The following is a 23,255-nucleotide window of genomic DNA, read 5'->3' on the forward strand; positions in this document are numbered from 1 at the left end:
GCTGCAAGGCTTGTAGGAAACCCTCCCTGCCCGCGGGAGAGAGCAGGCCTCTGGGTCCCCCAGGCCAGGCTCGCACCCTTGGCTTTGTGGCTTTGTGTCTCGTGTCTCAGCAGCAGGCGAATATCCCTGGTAAATAAACGAGGCGTGAGGGGCCAGAGAGAATGCGGCAGGCACAGCCCGGGCTCAGCGTGCAGGACACCCAGTTCCATCCCTGGTGCTGCATGTTTCCTAGCACAGAGGGGGAGTAACCCCTGAGCACCCCCACAAGCAATAACAATGACAATGATGAGGGGCTGGAGTGATAGCACAGTGGGTAGGGCATTTGCCTTGCATGCTGCCTGACCCGGGTTCAATTCCCAGCATCCCATATGGTCCCCTGAGCACGGCCAGGAGTAATTCCTGAGTGCATGAACCAGGAGGAACACCAGTGCATCACGGGGTGCGACCCAAAAAAAGAAAAAAAAATTGATGATATTCCTGAGACAAGGACAGAGGGGCGCCTCCAGGCAGCCACTCCCGGAGAAGGAAAGCTTCCTGGAGACTGGAGACGGGCAGAGGGATCGAGTGGAGGCCAGCTAAGGCTCCTCCCAGGATCACTCCCCCTCCAGGCCTCCCCTCTTGCCCTCCTCCCTGCCTCCTTTCCTTCTCCCCAGCCTTAAATACTCACAGACACCCCTTCATCGATGCCTCACCCCACCATCAACATCTCTAGCTTTTAACACGGCCCACAGGAGAGTGGAAAACTCTATCCATGCCTGAGTTGCCGAGAGGTCTGTAGAGTTTGGGACAAAGTACCTCGGGATCCAAGGTCCCAGGCTCACTGGGAACCGAGACCCTAAGGTGACCCAGATGCCAGGACTAGCATGGGGGAACTGTGGTTTGCCACCTGGTGGCACCATGCCAGGGATATCTGAGGGCCGCCACGGGCAGCCTGAGCCCGGGAACCCCAGGGGGACCACAGGGTGGTGGTGGTCATCAGGAGGGCGCCAGTTTAGGATGCTCAGAAGCGGAGATGGAGGCGCGGCCCACCATGTGTCATGATCGGGAGGAGAAGGACACAGTGTGTTTACTCGGGGATGAGCAGGACACAGATTAGAAGGAGGGGAGGGGGGGCTGCGGGCTGCGGGCAGTGAGCTTTTCTGCTTTCCTGGGGGGCTGACAGGCCCGAAGGCAGGAAACAACCGCAGTGAGAAGTGGGCACCTTTAGGTGAAGGGTAAGAAGTAATGAGGGACACGCAAGTCAGCCCTGAGCACCACTGGGTGTGGCCCCAAACCAAAATAAATATAAGGAGGTAGGAGGTGGGGGCTGGAGCAATAGCACAGAGGGTAGGGCATTTGCCTTGCACGCGGCCGACCCGGGTTCAATTCCCAGCATCCCATATGGTCCTCTGAGCACCGCCAGGAGTAATTCCTGAGTGCATGAGCCAGGAGTAACCCCTGTGCATCGCTGGGTGTGACCCAGAAAGCAAAAAAAAAAAAAAAAAAAAAAAGATGGTAGGAGGCCTCTTGATCAGAGATGGCACAAAGGCAAGATTTGCCATGCCTTGCACACAACTGACCCCACTTTGCTCCAATCTGATCCCCTGAGCATCGCCAGGAGTGAGTCCCGACTGCAGAGCCAGCAGCAGCCCTAAGCACCGTCGGGTGTGGCCCTAACACACCCTCTGGGATGTGTGTGTATGGTGGTGGTGGTGGTGGTGGTGGTGGTAGGGTTCTTATCAGGGGATATGACCCAGAACGAAGGCAAACTCAGGACAACCCAGGGGAGGCCCAGATCAGGGTCCTGGGAGCTGCATGGGGCCCTCCCACCTCCCTGCCACTCAGCCCAGGCCGAGCCCCGGGTGAAATAGCAGGAAAGGTGACACCCTGCCCGCAGTCAGCCTCAGAAGCCAGGCTGGAGGCGGCAGAGGGACAGCCGCTCCCCCGCCCCCAGCCCAGTGTTCCCTGGTCTGGAGCACTCAGGAGGGTGTTTGCGGGGGTCAAGGTGGGGGGAGTTGCGTCTGGAAGTCACCCAGCTCCTGCTTTACACAGCTGCAGCCATCACCGGAGCTGAGGCATCTTCCCGAGACGCACTCCTGAGAACTCTGTGTGCCCTTTCCCAGGTGTGGGCCCTGCATCCCAGGGCAGACCCTTCTCGAAGGTGACCAGGAGTCCCAGATTGGCCAGGGACGGGTTGGCAAGGAAAGGGGCCTCCGCCCTGGGAGCCGGCCAGCTGGCCTCAGCCTCGAACTGACCCACCTCCGGCCAGCCCGCTCCTGGCTGGCTCCTGAGTCCTGGCCCCTAGGAGGCACCAGCTGCGGGGTGCAGGGGTGGGGCGGAGACCTCTGCGGTCAGCGCCTAGATCCACCCTGAGCCAGCCCCGTCCCTTCCTCTGCAGCCAGCAGAGCCAGCCCAGCTGGGAGCCCTCCTCCAGACAGGGACTGGGGGGGGGGGGGCGGCCCGCAGGCCAGCTGTGGCCAGGAGCAGGGCCAGAAGCCCTGCGGGGGGGGAGGAGATGCACGGGGCAGTGACCCCAGTCTTAGCGGAAGGGCCTCCACAAGACGCCTTGCCTTCACTTCCACCTCCCTGACTCTGGGCTTGTGGCAGGGATCAGACAGTAACAAGCGCTTCCAGGCTGGGTGCCAGGAGTGCAGAATGAGAGTAAGAATGAGCTGGGAGACACTCACCCCCCTCACCCCCACTTCTGCTGAGCACCCCAAAGGCTAGGCCTGGGGGATGACCCTGGGGAGAGATGGTTGGGGGGAGTCAGGGAGGGGGGGGTCACACCCCCTCCCATGCTGGGGGCTGCTCCTGGCTTGGTGCTTGGTGGCCACCACCCCCCAGAAGTGCCAGGGTCTGAACCCAGGGTGCCCACGTGCAAAGCCTGAGTTCCAGCCCTCAGAGCCATCTTTCCTGATTGGGCCCAGAGCTTCTTGATTCTGGGAGTGGGGCAGAGCGGGAGTGCAAGCTTCCGGGACCGGGCTCCAGGGGTGCAGAGGTCAGGGAGAAAGGTAGGGAGGCGTGTGGGCAGTTCCAAGCTAGCCCACCCTAACGCCCTGTTCTTGGCTGGGCAGTGAGGGGTGCGGGGACATTCCTAAGACCTCTGCAGTCAGCAGCCTGCCTCTGAGCTGGGCATTGAGCCCTGTCCACCAGGAAAACTGCCCCTCCCCAAGCCCACACACCTTCCTTTTCCATGTGTATACATGTGCATATGTGATTTGCGTGTGCACGTGTATACACGTATATGTTTGCATGTGTGATTTGTGTGTGTGTGTGTGTGTGTGTGTGCGTGCATGCGGGTGCATAGAACCCATGGAACTCCTCAAACATGCAAACCTTATGGTCCCCCAAGCACCGCCAGGAGTGATTCCTAGTGCAGAGCCAGAAGTAATCCCTGAGCATCGGCTGGGTGTGACCCAAAAAGCCAAAAAAAAAAAAAAAAACATGCAAACCATGGGCTCTAACCACTGAACCATACCCCCACCCCACCCCCACCCAGGAACTTTTGTGCGTGTGTGTGTGTGTGTAGAGGGTGGGGGACCCACACCCAGCAGTGCTCAGTGTTCCTCCTTGGCTCTATGCTCAGGGATCACTCCTGGCAGGGTTCAGCCCCAGGATCGCAGACTGTAGCCGTACCCCGCAAGGCTGGGTCTTCCTGAGCCAGTCAGAAGCTGGGGGGCGGCTGTAGAGCAAGCAAGCTGGAGTATCCGCCCTGAGTGCCCACTTTCTCTCTGGGGGGGCACACCCAGTGATGCTTAGGGCTTCCTCATGGCTCTGCACTCAGGAATCACTCCTCACGGTGCTCGGGGTGCCGGTGTACGGGATGCCGGGGATGTAACCCGGGTTGGCTGGTTGTACCACAGCCGGCCCTGGCCCCACTGAGCGGCCCGCCCGCTCTCTCCCGGGCAGATGACTTCATGAAGCAGAGCCGGGGCATGCTGCTGCTTTACAGCATGAAGAACCCCAGCTTCCCTGAGTTCTCCTTCAGCAGCGAGAGCGGCATCATGTGTCTGGACATGCACAAGGACCACCCGTACCTGGTGGTCGTGGGCCACTACGACGGCAACGTGGCCGTCTACAACCTCAAGAAGCCCCAGTCCCAGCCCTCATTCCGCAGTTCGGCCAAATCGGGCAAACACACGGACCCTGTGTGGCAGGTCAGTGGCCAGGAGGGAGGGCTGGGGTGGGCTAGGAGACTGGGTGAGGGTCTGCAGGTAAGAGGGGCTGATACTGGTGCAATAGCACAGCGGGTAGGGCGTTTGCCTTGCACGCGGCCGACCCAGGTTCGATTCCCAGCATCCCGTATGGTCCCCTGAGCACCGCCAGGAATAATTCTTGAGTGCAGAGCCAGGAGTGACCCCTGTGCATCGCTGGGTGTGATCCAAAAAGAAAAAAAAGAGGAGGGGCTGATATCTGAAGCTCCCAGCATGGATGGGGTCCCCATCTTGGGATCTTGTAAGTGTGGGGATCCACGCCCAGAGCTCAGGAAGCCCACTGGACTTTCCCGGGTGAAGGGAGCTCCCGAGGGCCAGCAGCCCAAGTCTGCGAGCCTTCTCAGGAAGCACCTCTCTTCCCCAGAGAGGCATGGAACAGATTTTTTGCTGGGCGTCGGGGGCAAGTTACACACCCCAACTCAGTATCTCCCACCTTTCACCCTGGGCGTGGACCCCATAGTCTCTCCTCAGAAGGCACCTCGGCCCAGGAATCCCCCAGTTGTGCTCACTGTTTCCTGGCCCCTCCTGAGCTGAGTTTCTGCCTCCAGCTGGCTCCGCTCTCCACACCCTCCTCCTCCTCTTCCCTCAGACCCAGCCCAGCTAGGGGACTGGGTGCCCTCTCAGTCTCACCCTGTGCAGGAGAGCTGGGGCGTGGGCACCCCTACCACCCAGCTCACTCCCTCTGCTCAGCTCCCAGGCAGGACCTGGGCGAGGCTCATCACCTCCAGAGGGGAGCACCCTGCCCCCAAGGAGGAGCGCGGAGTCAGCTCCAGGGCTGAGCTGTGTCCACCCGGGGCTGCTCCGGCCCTCAGAGGTGCCAGGGCCAAGCAGGACTTGAGCCAGGGGCAGGCGAGGTGGTGGGGGATGGGAGGTGAGTGCCCAAGGCCAGCCCTCTCCACAGTCAGATGCAAAATGCTAAAGAGGTCTGTGGAGTGGGGTGAGGGAGGGTACCGAGGAGAGGGGCCCAGATTGCTTGGGATAGGAGGATCAGGGGTGGGGTGGGGGACTTCCTGGAGGTGGGGGGTGAGTCTACAAAAGTTTTAGGCCAGTGGAGGACACAAGGGGGCCCTGTGTGTAGTGACACAGACACACCCAGCCTGAGAGCGCAGTGGGGTCAGACACCGGAAAAGCGCAGCCACCCTCCTGATGAGGACGCTTCCCGGCAAGGGCGCTGGGCTTTCTTACTCTCTGGTTTCCAGGGAAGAGCAGGTGCAGGAGCCCAGTCGATCACAAGAGGGTAGGTGGGCCAGAGGGGCCGTACTGGGGCAGGGGCTCGCCTGGCATCCCGCAGGACTCAGTTGCCCGCTCTGCCGGGTGTCCCCCACACCACAGTTCTGGATAAAAGGTGAAGCTGAGAGCACACCCTGTTCCCAGAGCCAGGACTAGCTCCTGAGCACTGCGGGTGTGACCCAACACACCACCACTACCAAACACACACACACACACACACACACACCACAAACACACCACACACACCACCACACACACCACCATCACACACACACTACACACACACCACCACACACACCACCACTACACACACACCACCACCACTACCACACACACACCACCACCACCACCAACACACACACCACAAACACACCACACACACCACCACACACACACCACCACCACCACCATCACCCACACACCACACATCACACACACCACACACACACCACACACACACCACCATTACCCACACACCACACACACCCTACCACCACACACACACACCACCACCACCAAACACACCATCATACACACCACCACCACCACCACCACACACACACCACACACACCCAACTTCCACAACCACACACCACACACACGCACACACACCACCAAATACACACCACACACACACCACCACCACACATATACACCACCACCACCACACACACCACACACACACATACAGACACATACCACTACACACAAACCACCACACACACACCACATGCACACACATACCACCACACACACACACACACACACACACACACACACACACACACAGTCAAGAGTAAATCAGGGAAGTAGTTCAAAGGGTGGTTTGCAGGAGCCCCAGGTGTGAACCCCAGCACCGTTCTTCACACACACCACTGTGGATGAGAGCAGTTGCTATGGCAGGATCAGGGTCTGGGTACTAAAGGGTCCCCTGCCGCCATGCCCCTTGTCCCCTGAAGTCGTTTCACTGTCTACCCCTATGCCTCAAGCAGAGAAGTGACAAGTTCCTGTTTGTGTATTGGAGATAAGTTATCCTCTGGCTGCGCTGTGAGAAATCTGTCGAGGCAGCCACACCCCATGGTACTGGGGAACCACCCTGGCTCTGTGCTCAGGGGTCACTTCTGTTTGTGCCCAGGGAGCGTCCTGCACTGTCAGGCCCTGTGTGAGAAACTCTGAAGCCTGAGCTAGGGCAGGGGCTGTGGAGACAGAAACGAGACCTTAGGTAGGGTAGAGAGCTGCGATGGGGACGAGCAAACCTGGACAAAGGGAAGAATGTGGGGCTGGAGCAATAGCACAGCAGGTAGGGCGTTTGCCTTGCACGCGGCCAACCCAGGTTCGATTCCCAGCATCCCATATGGTCCCCCGAGCACCGCCAGGAGTGATTTCTGAGTGGAAAGCCAGGAGTAACCCCTGGGCATTGCCAGGTGTGACCCAAAAAGCAAAAAAAAAAAAAAAAAGGGAGGAATGGGGGCACTGCCCCAACTGCCGGCTCAGGGTACCCACAGAAGTGGCAGACAGCAGGAGAGGAGCGGGTTTTACCGGAAGTAAACAGAGATGGAGCCAGAGGGAGTTGTACCAAGGAGCCTGGGACATCCCTGAGCCCCACACATCTGTGACCAGGTCCTTTGTACAGAGCCTTAGTCTCGGGGGAGCCCAGGGAGATAGTTTGGGACCCAGGCTGTGGCAGAAGAACTTTGTTTTGTTGGCACTGGGGGAGCATGAAAGAGCCAGGGAGAGAAACGGCTGTTCAAAGGACATTAGTCTCCTTTCCAGGGCACCGACGACTTCCCCACCTGGGTGGCCCAGCACTCAGCCTCAGCCAGCAGCACTCTGGGGTGTGTGTGTGTGTGTGTGTGTGTGTGTGTGTGTGTGTGTGTTTGCTGGTTGAGGTGTACGAATGCATGTGTGCAAACATACACACACACACAACAGAAGCAGGAAGGATATGGTTACTGAGACTGGGTCAAGCCCATCTGTCCTAATCAGCAAAGGTCAACAAATTGAGATAGTGAAGCGGCTCCATCTCTTCTTCTCACCTGCTTCCTGGCTATTCTCCTGCCAGGCTCTCCCCTCCTGCCATCCCTGCTCCACCCAGGAGTACACACACACACACACACACACACACACTCTCTCTCTCTCTCTCTCTCTCTCTCTCTCTCTCTCTCTCTCTCTCTCTCTCTCTCTCTCTCTCTCTCTCTCTCGCTCCTGAGTACACACTTCACCCCCCATTGGGCATCAGGCTGCTAAGTGGGGTGTGAAATACAATTTCCATAAGCTGCTCATTAAACACTTCCCTTTGCAGCTCCCTCGCGCCTCTTAGAGCCAGGCCTTTGACACCCTTCCACCCCCCTCCCCCCTTTACAAGGACTCCCTTCGCACAGCAGGAAAGGGGTCTCAGAGCTCGACCAGCACCAGCGCTGCTGTGCCTCACAGGCGCTATGGGGCTCGAGCCGTACCCTGGGAGAAGTGCAAGAGGGCTGGCTGCCCACACAGGCCCAGGCAGGCCTCAGCCCTCCCGCCCGCCTCCCCGCGGCCCCTCCTGGATCCACCAGGCCTGGGGTGGGGGGGGGAGAAAGGGGGGGAGAGGAACAAGCTCTTCTTCGCCCCACTCCTCCCCCTTCCTCACTCCTCCCCCCCCCCCACCCTCATCCCTTCAAAGTCCTGGTGGCGACTGTGGTTCTGGGCACAGCACTGGGGTTCACTGGCTCTCTGCTTGGCACTGGGGAGTGGGGGCTGGGGGTCCCGGCCTGGGAGGTCTGGAGGGAGCCAGAGGACAGAACGCTCTGGGCATCCAGCCCCGCCCCAGCTCGCTAGGACATGGCTGGGCCAGGCCTGCACATCTGGCAGCAGAAACTTGAGCCTCAAGCGTGTCATCTTCATAAGGCAACAGCTCAGTCTCCAAAAAACACTTTCCCATATGTTTGCTCCCAGCCGTGAGACGCTTGGATGGGGCAGCATTATTGACCTCAATTTGCAGCTGGAGAAATGCTGCTCAGAGCAGAGGCTGGGCAGGAATGTTCTAGGAGCCGGAGCTGGTGGTGAAGTGAAGGTGGGAACCATGGAGAGTCTGCTGAGGACGGGAGGGCCAAGCCGCGAGAGGGAGGCTGAAAGGAGCCAGGGGGTCAGGGGGGTAGTACCCCCTGGCAGAGCCTTGGCTTCTAGAATGACCATGACCATGAGTCAAGGACATTCTTCGCTCTTACTCAACAGAGCCTGTGTGTTCTGAGCTCAGGGCTTTGCATCCGTTGTCCCCTTTATTCCTTATGACTAGCACGTGCTGTGAGGGTTTCCGTGACACGAGGAAGCTGGTGGGTAGATAGGCCCCATCGTTCTAGGACGCACCTGTGGAAGACAGGGAGGCCCCACGTGGCTGCCTTCAGTCCTCGGCCAGACCCCGAGGGCCAACTCAGGAGGTGGTGGGCACCAATGCTGCTGAGCCCGGCACCCTGGGCGGTCCCCTGGCTGGCTGCCCCTAATGTCCCTCCCCAGTGTCAGGGGGAAAAGGAGACTCAGAGCCGACCGGCAGGAGGGAAGGGGCAATGCTCTGAGCTATCCAGGATTCACTTTGGGACTGCAGATGGGGTTCTTGGGACAGCCCCGCTTGGCTCCTCTCCCTCAGTCGGCACCCAGGCAGGCCCCCGGAGTCCTCAGTCCCTCGTGATTTAGGTCAAGTGGCAGAAAGACGACATGGACAACAACCTGAACTTCTTCTCCGTGTCCTCTGACGGCAGGATCGTGTCTTGGACACTTGTGAAGGTACCTGGTCCCCGGAGAGGCACAGACGGGGAGAGGGGGTGGGGTGTCGAATGGCTAAGGGTACCCGGCCCTGTCCCCTGACCCTGCGCCCACGCCCCCACCCTGTGGCTGCAGAGCGACCTGGTGCACACGGACGTCATCAAGCTGAAGGTTCAGGGCAATGGCTTGGAAAGCCTGGAGGGCCTGCAGCTGCACACGATGGGTAGGACCCCAGCAGGGGTGTCCACAGAGGCTCACCCTGCTCCCCGGTGGGGGTGGGGGGGTGCCGGAACCGGAAGCGGAGGCGGCGGGGGGCCGCCTGGCTCACCTGCCCACTGGCAGGCCCAGTGCAGCCCCCTCTGTTTAGACAGGTGCCCGCCCTGCGCGCAGGCCCGTCCCGGGAGGCGGCTCAGGTGGCGAGATGCAGATCCATCTTGTTTATGCAGATGAGGCCCCTGTTTACCCAGTCCCGGGTCCCCGTTTACTCAACCCCTCCCTGTTTATGCAGACGCCGCTGTCCCTGTTTGCAGAGCCTGTCCCTGTTTACCCTGACCCCGACCCTCTCTAACTCAGTCCCTGCCGTGTTTACCCAGGCCCGGCTCCCGGCGGCGGCCGCGCGCACAGGCCCGCTGCTTTGTGTCTGTCTGCTCGGGCTGGCCACGCCCCTGCCCTGTCTCCAAGGGCGCCGGCAGGGGAGGGGTTGCGGGGCGCCTCGCCCCCCGGAGCCCCCAACCCTGCTGAGGTCACGGCTTCTCTTCCCCAGGCTGTGGCACCGCCTTTGACTTCCACAAAGACATCGACTACCTGTTCATAGTGGGCACCGAGGAGGGCAAGATCTATAAGGTAGGGCGCACTGCACCCTGCTGACCTCCACACTGCCACCCCAGTGACCCCCACACTGCCCCCCATTGACCTGCGCTAGCCTGCATACTGTCCCCAGCTGGCCTCCTTACTATGCTCTACTGCTCCCCTGCTGCCTCCCCCTCTCCCCACTGTTGCCCATCACTGCCCGCCACTGCCCTCCAGTGCCCCGCCCCCCCCCCCCCCCCCCCCACTGCGCTTTGCTGCTCCTTTAAGGACTGCTGAAACTGAGTCCAGGAGGTTTCCGCTTTTCAGAAACTCTGTTCTGGCCTTGGTTGGGGCTGGTGTCAGCTGCACACACCATCCCCCACCCCCCAGTCCCTGGGTTCTAAGGCTCTTGGGGGGAGACAGGACATTAGTTAGCCCTGGTGGTGCTTGGGGGCTGCTCTAGGCTCTGTGGCCGGGGGACCATGCGTAAGCACAGCAAACATAGCAGCCTTTGAACTAACTCTGCAGACTGGCTGAGAATGTGTTTCTCTCTCTCTCTCTCTCTCTCTCTCTCTCTCTCTCTCTCTCTCTCTCTCTCTCTTTCCCTTGGAGGGGGGGCCACACCTTAGCAGTGTGGAAGGGTTAGTTGTACTCTGTAGTAGGGAACTGTATATCATGTCATGGATTCTGATCAAGGTCAACAAGATGCAAGGCAATTGTCTTAACCTCTGTATTATCTTTCCAACCACATGAGAAGGCTTTTTTTCCCTTCTTTTTTGTTGTAATTTGGGGGGGATAAGGGCCACACCCAGCTATGCTTAAAATTTACTCCTGACTTAGAGATCATTCCTGGTGCTTAAGAGATCACTCCTGGTGGTTCTCAGGAACCATGTGTGGTGTCGGGAACTGCACTGGTGTGGGCTGCATGCAAGGCAAGAACCTGAAGCCCTGGACTCTCTAGGCCCTAGAGAACACATTTCTGTGGAGCAGGAAAAGGGACTGAAGGTAGGAAAGATGAAAACTGCCGACGGCTGGGGCCGGAGCCAGAGTATAGCAGTACGGCGCTTGCTTTGCATGTGTCTGACCCAGGTTCAATCCCTGACACTCTTAGGGTCGCCTTGCTAGGATTGATCCCCAGCACAAAGCCAGGAGTAAGCCTGAGTACAGCTGAGTGTGGATCCCCAAAACTAAAAGAGAATGCAGAGGACAACCTTTATCCTGCTCAGCTTCCTTCCCTCTGGGCCTTCTCCTCCTCCCCCCCCCCCTCCTTGCTTGGACATGGAGAAGATAGAAGTGTGGGAGTGGGGTGGGGGGTGGAAGACTTAGAACTTTCTGGGATATTTCCTGGAGGAGACTTGAACCTCAACTGATCAGAAAATCTCTCTCTGAATGCCAGTGCCTCCTGCCTGGCGGGACGGAACCTCTGGCCAATCTCTGCCAGGTCGCAGTGTCAGTAGGTGACCGTCCTTCCCCACTGCTGTCCGGCCAGAAATAGCCCTGCGGCAGCTTTTCTTAGGATCCCAGATTCAGAATGTTAATTACAGGCAGCCTCCCTGAGCCCCAGAGGCCCAGCGAGGCCTGGATGGAATGCAAAAGAAGTTCCCACCCCTTCGCAGCTCCCCCCAGAGGCAGCTGTGAAGAGGAGGGAGGGATAAGGGGCTCCTAATAGCCTCACAGGACCCCCCAGTGGGAAATCAGGAGGTGGGTTCTGCAGGAGGGCTGGATGGGGTTGTGTCTGCACCTGCTATTACGTGGCTGCAGGTTTCTGCCACCGTTTCCAGGATTCTGTCTGGGGTTCTGTCTGCCCATACACCTTGGCCTGGACTCAGAGTGAGCTGAACCACATTGCACCTGATCTCTTCCCAGACCTGCTCCACCCAGCAGGGCTTTTTCTGCCTGGCCCAATGCTGGGGGTCCGGTGCCCTGTGCAGACCCAGCACTTTTCTATCAGCGGTCAGGATGGTGGCATAATCAATCACTCTCCTTTGTGCTGAGGACAGGGCATGCAGCCAGCAGCCTGTCAGCCTTTCAGGGGACACCAGAGGAATCTCATGTCCCGGTGCTCCAGAGCCACCCCCACCCCAGGAATGTGATTGCCACTGACCCCTGGGGTCATCCCTGACCCCCCTGACCCCACCCCCTCTTTCCTCCCCCTAGTGCTCGAAATCCTACTCCAATGAGTACCTCGACATCTTCGACGCCCACAACATGACAGTGGACGCCCTGAGCTGGAACCCATACCACACCAAGGTCTTCCTGTCCTGCAGCTCTGACTGGACGGTGAAGATCTGGGACCACACCGTCAAGTGAGGAGCCTGCCCGGGGCGCGAGGGCTCTGGGGCTCAGGCAGAAGGAGTCCTGGGGGCCATGAGCTCTGCCCCTCATTGCCCCGACAGGACCCCAATGTTCATCTATGACCTCAATGCTGCCGTGGGGGACGTGGCCTGGGCCCCCTACTCTTCCACAGTGTTTGCAGCCGTCACCACCAACGGGAAAGTGAGTGTCCCCTGCCTGGACCCAGACCGAGAGAGAACTCAAGGCATCCCCTGCGGGCACTGGAGAGATAGTTATGGGGGGGGGGGGTAGGGCACTTGCCTGGCACACAGCTGATCAGACTCCCATTCCCCCAGCTCCCCGTATGGTCCCCTGAGCCTGCCAGGAGTGACCCCTAAGTGCAGAGCCAGCAGTAACCCCTGAGCATGTTAGGTGTGGCCCTTAAACAAAACAAAAAAGACATTTCCTCTCAGGGAGCTTGCCCTGTGCCCAGATAGAGGACGGGGATGGAATTTCTCAAGGGTCGCGCTGTCCAGAGCCCATCCTCAGAGGGCTTCTTCATCCCATGGTGCCTCAAGGAACAAGGGGGAAGAGGGGGGGCTGCTGGCCTTGAAGGAGAGGACTGTGGGGAGTGAGGGATCTTCAGGAGTGGTTTGCTCCCCTGCAGCCGAGGCCTGGAGCCCTGGGAAGGGTGGGGAGCTGGTGCCAGTGATTGATGGAGAGTGTCCGAAAGGCATTGAGGCTCCCATCAACGGGTGAAAGTGCACCGATCTGAGACAGGAGATGGTAGGGATCTGCAAGACTTTAAGAACTGGCAACAGGGGGCTGGAAAGAGGCTAGGTTCAATCCCCACCATCCCCATATGGTCCCCAGAACACCACCAGGAGTAATTTCTTGAGTGCAGAGACAGAAGCCCGGAGTTCTGCTGGGTGTGGTGCAAAAACCAAAAAAAAAAAAAAAGAATTTTTTTTTTCTTTTGTAAAGAACTGGCGAGAGCTCAGAAATGAAGATGTTTTCTGAGACAATTCTGAGACACAAATCCAGCTCCCCTTGTGGACTTTAGCATAAAGGGAGTGACATCTGCCCAGGAAAAAACATGCTGATTACACGGTGCTCTGAGTCTGTCACCTAGTTGCTGAGTGGCAATAGTGCTCACTGCTCACGCTGCTGCCCGGTTCCCATCTAGGGCCTGGGGATGCAGGGGTTATATTCTGAATCCAATTAGGGGTGCCTTGGGGGCCCCCAATCCTGCCTTTCCATTCCCTCACCTGGAATACTGCTCCCAGCTGCTGGACTTTTGGGGACTCTCCTTACACCAGCATTTGTCCCTTACCCCACCATAGAGACCAGTATCCCCGGGGTCCCTATGGTGGGGTGAGGGACAAAGGGAGGATAAAAGAAAGGGGCCATATAGTCTCCTTGAGAGCTCGCTGGAATAAGGGAGGACTGGCCTTGTGAAGTGGAGGTACGTATGACCTGGGGGTGCTCCCACACAGAGGGAACGGCTAGTGCAAAGATCCTGAGGTGAGAATGCGCTTGAGGGTTGTAAGAGACAGGCAGGCAAATGTGACTGGGGTCTGGCAAGTGAAGGGAGGAGAGTGGAAGATGAGAGTGAGAAATTGGGAGAAAGGTTGGGGGGGTGGGTATTGGTCACATGCCAAGGGAATTGGCTGGAGGAGTTTCCCCAAAGGTGGAAGTTTGTCTCCCGCCCTCGGGATGGACTGTGGAAGGGCCAGCGTGGGTGCAAGGAGACCAGTTAGGACACCGCCAGGCTCGTCCAGGCAAGACTTATCAAGGACTCGCACCTCGGCTGTGGTGAGGATAAGATCAAGTGTGCGTGGAGCACTTTTGCCAGTATTCATGGGGTCAAGCCTAGTTCTGCCACTTACTAGCCAGACGGAAGATCCTCTGCTTGCTGTTTATAAAACGGGGATAATAACAGTGCTGACCTGATATGGCACCTTGGACACAGCACCAGCTTGTACTTAAACCTAGTACCTAGTGAATGCTCAATAAACACTAGCCACTCTTCTTGATTCTGTCTAGACTTGAATTTTCTCCTAGACTCTTTCTTCTGAGTCCTTCAACCACCGGGACACTGGAAACTGACACAGATTCCCTCTCTCACCCCACCCCACCCCATCCCCCTTCCAGGGTGCCGGGCTGGGTGGGGCCCCACCGCATGGGCTGAACCCCTTGCTTCCCCACAGGTTCACGTGTTTGACTTATCTGTCAACAAGTATGAAGCCATCTGCAGCCAGCCCGTGGTGGCCAAAAAGAAGAACAAGATCACACACGTGCAGTTCAACCCTATTCACCCCATCATCATCGTGGGTGATGACCGTGGGCACATCACCTGCCTCAAGCTCTCCCCCAACCTGCGCAAGATGCCCAAGGTAGGGGGCAGGCTTGGGGGGGGCTGTCTCAGGAGACAGTCTCCAGGATGGTGGGGGTGAAGGGAAGTAGGGAAGAACCAGGGGTTGGTCCCCCGCTATCTGGCTTGGGAGGAGTACCTGGGGCAAGTGTGGTATTGTTCCTTATTTAAGGAACAGGATAGGGGGAGGATGGTGACTCCGTGGGCTGGAGCACAGGCTTTGCATGCGGGAGCCCTGGGTTCAAATCCTCAGCACCACATGATCTCCTGTTCCACTACTGGGAGTGACCTCTAAGCACCGCGCCAGGAATAGCTCCTGAGCACCTCTGGGTATCACCCCCCCCCAAAAAAAAAAAATAAGCAGCCACTTGCCTTACATACAGTGGCTTTGGCTAAGACAGTGGTTTGAACCCTGGCACTGCATACAGTCCCCTGAGCCCTGCCAGGAGGGATTCCTGACACAGAGCCAGGAGTAGAGTCTGAGCACTGCTGGTTATGGTCCATAAACCAAAAGGGGGGGGGGGGGGCAGGGAAATGGCTCAATAGGCTGGAGTGCATGCTTTGAATGTGGGAGCCACAGGGTTTCATTCCTACTACCACATGGTTTCCCACCCCCACCCCACCCCCGCACTGCTAGAAGTGACTCTTGAGCACTGAACAGGTGGTAGCCCTATCCCCCCTCCCCCACAAGTGCTGCAGGGCATGGGGAAATAATAAGAAGAAGAGAGGAGAAGCGTTGTGGTCTGAGATGAGAGTTGAGCCTGCCGAGGTGGGAAGGGGGGAGGTTGGGGGGGGGGCGGGACGAGCTATCTGGTGAGCAGGGGACTCAGGGCTGGGGTGGGAGGGAGCTATCTGGTGAGCAGGGGACTCTGTGGGTCTGAGAACAGCGGGAGGCACAAAAGCACGTCCAGATCAGGTCACCCAGGTAGAGGTTCGAGCTCAGTCACTGTATTCTTGGCAGTGGTGGCTGGGTGTGTCGGGGAGGGCAGAGAGGAGCCGGAGGAGAGAACTAGGTCAGCAGCAGGGCGCCCTCCTTTCAGCTCTGACTCCTTGATGGCTTCTCTAATGACCCGAGACCCTGCCCAGAACCCCAGGGTGCCAGACACAGGCCGGTGAACCCAGAGCCCTGACCTCAAAGTGAGATCTCTGAGTCCCAGTTCAGACTAAAGAACACAGACCTTAGTGCCAGGCCACGGCTCACAGGGCTGCTGGAGCCTTGCATGCGGGAGGCCCAGTTTGATCCCCATCACCACGTGGTTCCCCCCCACCCCACCCCTGTGCTTAGTGACCTCTGACCTGGGTTAATGGCCTTCCCAAATGCTAACACCCCTACCCCCACCCTCACCTAAGAACCAACTCTGGAGTAACCCTGGGTGTGACCCCAAACCAAAAAGAAACAACCTCCCCCCCCCAAAAAAAAATCAAAACCCTGGATTTGCCTTGCCCATGTGGGTGCTAGTTGAGAACATGAAAGCTGCTTTCTGCCAGCTTCCCTGGTCAGGATCTGATCAGGTCTGGAGTAGGTTTAGCTGCTCCGATGGCCATCCATCCTGGTGGCGGTTTGAGACACTGGCCGCAGCTTGGGGCAGGGTCTATGGTCTCAGAGCCGCTGACACCTGTCTGCATTGCCACTACCAAGATGGGGGTCCATGGCCCTGCACCCTCACCCCGTTGCCAGCCTGGCTGCTCTCCCCCCTCCACCCCCTCGGCCAGGGCGGGCAGGGACTGGGAGTTTGGCCCAGCCCATAATTGTAGCCAGCTGGGGGAGGGGGTGGACTTGGCTATAAATACTCAGAAGGCTGTTAAGCGCCTGCAGCTGTGGCCCAGAGGCTGTGGTGGGCTGGGGGGGGGGGGGGGGAGCCTCAGGCGTGGTCTGAAGCTCTTTGCTGAGCCCAGCTAGTTGGTCTCCAGGAGGGGGAAGGAAGCAGCACAGTTTGCACAGTTTGTGGAATGAATCAAATCTGCTCTTCATTTAGGCGGGGGAGAGCCCCCAGGCACGAGCTGGCAGGGCTGGACAGCCCAGCGGGAGGACTGATAGCCATCCCCTTGGGTAACTCCCAGAGGGAGTAGGATGCGGGCACGCCCCACCCCGTCCAGCCCTCCAGACCCCAGGAGACAAGGATCTCACACAGTTCCAACTCAGAGGAGGACCTACCGGGGCCTCGGAGTCACCTGTGTGGGCCACATCCAGGGGTGCGAGGAAGGATGTTCCTGTGCACTTGCCATCACCCTAGCAGCCTGCACACTCTCCTGCCATCCCTGCAGGCGGCAGCTCCCGTCCCTATCCCAGAGCCTGGGCCACAGAAGCCACAGGCTTCTGACATCACTGATGTCAAAGCCCAGCTCGTTGCGGGCTGAGAGCTCTTAGCTCCCTAACCCTGTAGATGAGGTGTGTGTAGAGGAGGGATGGAGGAACAGAGGTTCTGGACATGGCAAGGGTCCTGTGTCCTCTAGGGAACTGAAGGCAAGGTCCCCCGACTCCCAGAGGACGGGGCAGGAAGAGGAACTTGTGGGGGCCACGGCAATAGCCTTGCACAGGGCCAACCCAGTGGCGCCCCATGTGGTGCCCCAAGCACGGCCAGGAGTGACCCCTGAACTCAAGAGCCAAGAGTCCGCTTGAGTACGGCTGGGTGTGGCCCCCAAAACAAAAAATAACAACAACAAACAAGGCTTGGCTCGGGAGGGGTAGTGGGAAGAGACAGGGAAGGACACCTTTGCTCTGCATCCCTGGTGTTGTGCTGAGCTGGGCCTGGGCAAAGGTTGGGGCAACAGCGGGTGGGGAGAGAGAATTGGGAGCAGGTGCAGGGGTCACTCCAGGAGGAAAGCTGAGCTCCGCGTGGTGTCAGCAGTCAGGAGAGGGCCAGGCTAGATCCAGGCTGGGCCCTTGGCCGGCAAGGCTGGGCAGGTGCCTGTGAGCCTTGGGCACAAGTGGCTGGTTGTGGGGGGCGGGGGCTCTGGAACACAACAAAGGCAGGAAGTGGCAACAGCCCCAGCTCAACCCAGCCCAGCCTGGACAGAAGGGAGGGCAGGTGGGCGCTGGGGTGCCAACAGCTCAGGGGGCTGTGAGTGGTACCCACCACCCAGCACCTAGACTCTTCCTCAGGCCCAGCTCACCAACTAAAGCACTGAAGTGCCCTGTGGTGGGGGTGAGCATCACACCCAGGATCTGCTCCTCTGAGGGTCTGTCCCCCAAAGACATCCGGAATCAAAGGGAGGGGGTCCCCGTCTTGTTTCCTGGATGTCTCCTCACATTCTTCCCTGCCTGGGCTGGGTCTGATTCAGCAGCTGACCCCAAACGGCACCTCTGCCCTGCAGATTTTAGATTAGAGAAGGGGATGAGGGCCCGTGTGGCTTCAAGCGCACCTTGCTCCCTCTGCGGATATCCCCCATCCATCTCCTTCCTTCCTGAACTCAGCCCAGGAGCTTCCTGGGAGCAGGGTGAGCCCAGGTCCCAAGGTCTGACAGCTCCCGGGCTGGGTCCTTCTGTCCCATCACTCTCGGGGTCCTGTGTCCCCCTGAGAGTCCCAGAGGACCATGGTGGTGAGGCAGGGATCCAGAATCCAACTGGGCAGGGCTGGACAGATAGCACAGGAGCCAAGGACTTGCCTTGCAAATGGCTGGCCCGGGCTGGACACAACACATGGCCAACCCGGCTCAATCCCCAGCAACACGGATCATACCACAAGACCTACTGAAAAATGATCTCTGAGCCTAGAGCCAGGACTAAGCCCTGAGCACTCCTGAGTGTGGCCCCAAGCCCCAAGACACACCATGTAACTGGGCTGGGGAGGGGTGGGCAGGAGGTGATGCTGGGGCCCAGAGACAAGGCCTCCATGTGTTAACCCTTTCTCCTCGCAGGAGAAGAAGGGGCAAGAAGTGCAAAAGGGCCCCGCGGTGGAGATCGCCAAATTTGACAAACTGCTGAACCTGGTGAGGGAAGTGAAGACCAAGACCTGACAACTGACCTGTCCCGCCCTGTTAATCTCCTGGTACTTGTGGCCCCTAACCCAGCCCCCAGGCCCTGAATGAGCCCCCCAGTATGTGACCCCATTCATGGTTGGGCCCCAAATGTGCCTTGGTGACCCTGTCCCAGAACCTCCCCAAAGAACCTCCCCCCCACCATGACCCACCCACCCCCTCCTCTGCACAAATAAACTTGTTGGGAAGCCCACCCCATACTATTTTTTTCTTTTTTTGCTATTATGGGGCATTCATGCAGAGAAGAAAAACCTCAGGGTAGAGCCACAGTTCCATTTATTGTCCAGCAAACAAGGGGAGGACCCGAGGAGGGGCCCTGCTGAGACAGCCTCCTGTTATTGCCACGGATTCCAGTTCGCTTCCCCAACCCCGGGGGCCTCCCAGAGGTGATCAGCCTAGCCCTTGGGACAGAGCAGAGTCCAGACGGTCCCCGCCCCAGCACCGGCTCGGAACCGTCCTCCCAGGCCCGTCACTCTCAGCCCCCACCAGTGCCCGGAGACGCGAGGCTGCTACATCCAGCTCCAGAGAGGCGGGTTCTGGGTCCCCACTGCCAGGCTCAGGCCCCTGACTCCAGGGGAGTGGGGGACCAGGGGCGCTCAGGGCTGCAGCAGGTAACTGCCCTCATGGCTGGGCTTCTGGGGCGGGGGTGCCTTCTCGGGGCAGGGGCCAGGGCTGGAGTTGGGGCTGGATTCGGAGAGCGAGTCAATGTCTGCTGAGCGGGAGTGGCATGCCCAGCAGAGAATGACCCAGAGCAGCAGCAGCAAGAAGCCCACCAGGCCGTTGCAGATGATGGCGATGAGGGCACCCTGGGAGAGGGCTGCCCCCATGACGGGCGACCCTCAGAGCAGCAGGCACCTCCAGGCCACCGCAGTGGCCAAGCCCATGCCGAGGGAGGTGGACTTGGGGCGGCGGGCCTTCCCTTCCGAGGGGGCGCTCCTGTCCGTTCACTGACTCCTGGGATGTGGAGGCCTTGTCAGCAGTCCTGAGCCTGGGGAGGGGTGAGGGGTGGGGGGGAAGGGGGCACAGAGCAAAGGAGAAACATGAGGTCTCCAAGGAGAGCATGAGAGAGAGGGCCCCCTCCCATTCCCTGAGCCCCCTGATGGAGGACTTTGGGTCCCATCAGGCCTGAACAGCCCCCAACACTCCAGGCCCCAGCCCCCAGGCCTGCCTCTGGGCAGCCGGATGGGGGGTAGTATCCACAAGGGGACGTTAGAGGCGACAGCATCTATCTCACGCCCCTTAGTGGGGTCTGGCCCTGCCCACTGAGCTTCCAGTGCCCCCCACTCCGCCCCCACCCCCACCCCCCAAGCATCCATGGGAGTGGGTGGGAGAGTGGAGGATGGGAATGTGACCGTGTGGCCTGGGCAGCTCCCAGCGAGCAGGGCTCGGGGCCGCCGGCCGCTTGGTCCAGCCCGCCCAGAGGGCCGGCCAGCACACACAGAGGGAACTTTGTGGAGGCCTGGCGGGGTGCTGGTGCCGGGCAGTGTGCAGCCGGGCTTGCCGCTGCCGGGGACCGGCTGCCTCTCGCGGGGGCGGGGGGCGCGAGGGGGGGGTCGGCGCGTGTCCGCGTGTCCGCGTCCCTCTGCACCCACCTGTGTGCCTCCGAACGCAGTCGCGGTCCGTCCGTAGGTGGGTCTCTCTGTCGCCCCATCTCTGAGAGCCTCCCCGTGTGTATGGATGAGGGGGGAGGGAGGGCGGGAAGGGGGGTCTCTCTTCCTCCCCAGCGGCGTGTCCTCCAACCAACCCCCCCTCCCCGGACGTGCCTCTCTACCCCGTCTCCCAGGAGTCTCCCTCGGGGGGCTCTGCGCGCGTCTCTCGCGTCCCCCGTCTTTTGTCTTTTCCTATCGGCGTGTCCCTGCGGGGGGTCTCGGTCTCTTCTGTTTCCCTCCACCCCTCCCCGGCCACCCCGCCTCTGGGTCTCCGGTTCCCGGTCCCCGTGTCCGTATGGGGGCGGGGGCGGGGAGACCCCCCACCCCCGCCCCCAGCCTTACCTGTGCTTGCAGCCCGGTGCGCGCCCGCGGGAGGGTCCCGGTAGCCCGCGGGCGGGGGCAAGGGCGGCGTCCCCTCCCCCGGCCCTGCCCCTGGGCCGCACAGCCTGGCCGGCCGCTCCCGCCGCGCCGCCACCGGGGCGGCCTCGGCCGCGGGCGGTCTGCGGCGAGCGGGCACCTCCTCCTCCCCCTGGGGCGGCGCCTCCTCCGCGGCCGTGGCCGCTCGTTCGCTCGGCGCCGCTCGGGCGGGCGGAGGCGGCCCCGGGCGCGGGGTTCGGCTGGGCTCGGCTCCGCTCGGCTGCGCTCGTCTGCGTTCGGCTGGGCTCGGCCGGGCTCGGCTCAACTCGGCGGGTCGCAAAAAAAATTAAAAAGGCGAAAGCCCCGCCCCCTCGAGGCTGATGAGGCGGAGCCCCAGAGTGGGGCGGAGCCTGCCCGGTCGTTGCTGCCACGCCATTGGCTGGCCGTGCCGGGTCCCCTGCGTGCCATTGGCCGTGCGCCGGGTGGACCGGCGCGCCCCTTTGTATTGGCGGGGGGCGGGGGCGGGAAGCCTCTCTACCCCGTCTCCCAGGAGTCTCCCTCGGGGGGCTCTGCGCGCGTCTCTCGCGTCCCCCGTCTTTTGTCTTTTCCTATCGGCGTGTCCCTGCGGGGGGTCTCGGTCTCTTCTGTTTCCCTCCACCCCTCCCCGGCTGCAAAGGCTACTGTGGCGCTCTTGGTCCAGAGCGAAGGGCGCGAGGGTGAGGCCCACCCACTTGCGGGGATTTCTTGCATCATTCCTCACCTGAAGAAAAAGCTGCGCACCTAACATTTGGGAAAAGCCCCCTTATCTGAGGAGACCACCCCTTCACACCTGGGACCCCATGCCTAGACGGAGACTAAACATCCTCTTGGAAGCCCCCTACATGCTCCCTGTGCCCTCAGCCCCACTACCCCATCCCTGGCGGTGGGCACTGTATTCCCCTTTCGGAGGGTCTGTAAATGGGACCCTCATTCCCCGGCCCCAGGGAATCCGGGGCTAGTGCCCACGATCCAGGTGCTTGGGACCCATTTGCAGTGTCTTGGTAATCCGGTTAGGTTCCTGATTTGCCCTGGGACTGAGGGGGTGCCCGAGGGTTGCCTCAGCCCTGGCTGCACTAGGACCAAGCATAACTGTCCATGCTAGAAGACCAACTTGGGCAGGGTGTCAGTCATTTCCTGAGTTCTGAACCAGACGCTCTTCCCAGCCCAATCTTCACACTCCGCGCACACCTACGAAGACTCTTCCAGGTACCCTACAGACTTAGCGCTCCCAAATCCAACCTTAACTTTTCTCTGGAGTTCTAGTCTCAGATCCAAACGCCTGTGGCAATCCATGCGTTGTGAATTCCAGATTATGTCTAATTTACTGTACTCTGGGGCAAGTTACTCTTTTAGCCTCTGTTTCTAGCTATCATATCTTAAGATGGCTATAGGGATAGCTACCTCTCCACTTCCCGTCCTAGTCCGTTGAGTCATCTCTGCCAGACCCACCACCTCTCATCAAATGTCATCCTACAGAAGCACAAGGACCAAGTGGCTGAGGGGGCCCTTCCTCCAATGCGGTGACATTCACATAGTTCTCTATAAAGCCAAGGACTCTCTTGACAATGAGAAAGAGATGTGAACTATTTGGGAAAACTGAGTCATCTGAACCTGCTGAATTACATAGAGACTGACTGGAATAAAAGTTTGGACCCTACTGAGTTTGGCCCCAAAGTGGATTAATTTTAGTTCCCCTGCCCCTGTTTCCCAGCAGGGCGGGAGCTTAGTGAGCAAGATCAAATCAGTGCTAGGAAACAGCAGAAACTTCTAGCATAGCACGGCTGAGTGTAATGTGAGTGAATTTGCAACCCAGCTGCAGCAGTTGAGATTTTTATTCAGAAAACAGTAGGGAACCGCTGAGGAATTTTGAGCAGAGAAGTAATGTGATCATATCCAGAATTTAGAACGATTTGGGGTGAAGGCATTTTTGAGAGTGAAGACAAAGAGTAATGACAAAGGGACTGAAAGGAAGTGGGGGAACCGGAGCAGAGACAGCAGGCAGAATTCAGACCTAAACCTGGGAATGTCTGAGAGGTAAGAAGTGGGGGAAATCTGAGCTAAACCTCAGTGGGTGATGGGTACTGTGATGTTATCTCTACTGAGACTGAACACTATAAGGTGGGATACGGACAGAGGTTATGAGTTCAACTTTGGATATGTTGAATTTGAGGTATCTGTTGGATACCCAACTTAAAATCTCCTATTGAAAGGTGGATAAATAGATCCAAGGATCAGCAGAAAGGTAAAACATAACTGAAGATAATTTGTTGTGAGTTTCAGCAAAACAGTAGTAGAAAAACCAGAGAGTGGATGAGCTCAGGAAAAATAACTGGTTTAAGCAAAAAGATATATTCACCCTCAGATACTAAAAAATCAGAAGACTCAAAAGTCATGGGGATGCGGGTAGGGCTGGAGAGATAGTATAGCAGGTAAGGTGCTTGCCTTGCACGTGGCTGATCCTGGTTCAATTCCTGGAACCCTGTTTGGTCCTTGATGGCCAGGGTTAGTATGGCCCCAAAACAAACCAAAAAAAATCATTAAATTCTTTTTCACTCTCATCTTGAGCACTTCCTGCCAGTCTCCTTCACTTCCCTTTCCGCTGCTCCTATCCCCCTGTCTCTGTCATTCCTGCTCCAG

The 23,255-nt window shown here is 59.1% G+C and overlaps 2 protein-coding genes across 3 annotated transcripts in view; one reads left to right on the plus strand and one right to left on the minus strand.

The window, feature by feature from the left end:
- The window catches only part of DNAI1 (dynein axonemal intermediate chain 1), a 69,496-nt gene extending 50,849 nt beyond the window's left edge, over positions 1-18,647 (plus strand). The window contains 8 exon segments of the mRNA XM_056117275.1: positions 3,889-4,136; positions 9,090-9,179; positions 9,294-9,381; positions 9,922-10,001; positions 12,105-12,253; positions 12,344-12,443; positions 14,432-14,617; positions 18,454-18,647. Coding sequence (XP_055973250.1) covers positions 3,889-4,136; positions 9,090-9,179; positions 9,294-9,381; positions 9,922-10,001; positions 12,105-12,253; positions 12,344-12,443; positions 14,432-14,617; positions 18,454-18,552 — 1,040 coding nt within the window. The 3' untranslated portion in view covers positions 18,553-18,647.
- Positions 18,648-18,842: 195 nt separating this feature from the next.
- On the minus strand, positions 18,843-20,786 carry ENHO (energy homeostasis associated). Of its 2 annotated transcripts, none has more exons than XM_056117273.1 (2): positions 20,565-20,786; positions 18,843-19,561 (listed from the first exon to the last, which is right to left on the minus strand). In XM_056117273.1, exon 2 carries the CDS (start codon positions 19,398-19,400, stop codon positions 19,170-19,172), a length of 231 nt encoding a protein of 76 aa, XP_055973248.1. In that variant the 5' UTR covers positions 19,401-19,561; positions 20,565-20,786; the 3' UTR covers positions 18,843-19,169. The 2 variants fall into 2 exon arrangements, with proteins under 2 accessions (XP_055973248.1, XP_055973249.1); XM_056117274.1 differs by lacking the exon at positions 20,565-20,786 and adding an exon at positions 20,166-20,279.
- Between the last annotated feature and the right edge of the window lie 2,469 nt (positions 20,787-23,255).

Source organism: Sorex fumeus, unplaced genomic scaffold (assembly GCF_029834395.1).
Source record: "Sorex fumeus unplaced genomic scaffold, SorFum_2.1 ptg000034l, whole genome shotgun sequence".
Taxonomy (NCBI): Eukaryota; Metazoa; Chordata; class Mammalia; order Eulipotyphla; family Soricidae; genus Sorex; species Sorex fumeus.

Excerpts from the sequence above, each read along its gene's own strand:
- ENHO (XM_056117273.1), bottom strand. The coding sequence starts at position 19,400 with ATGGGGGCAGCCCTCTCCCAGGGTGCCCTCATCGCCATCATCTGCAAC.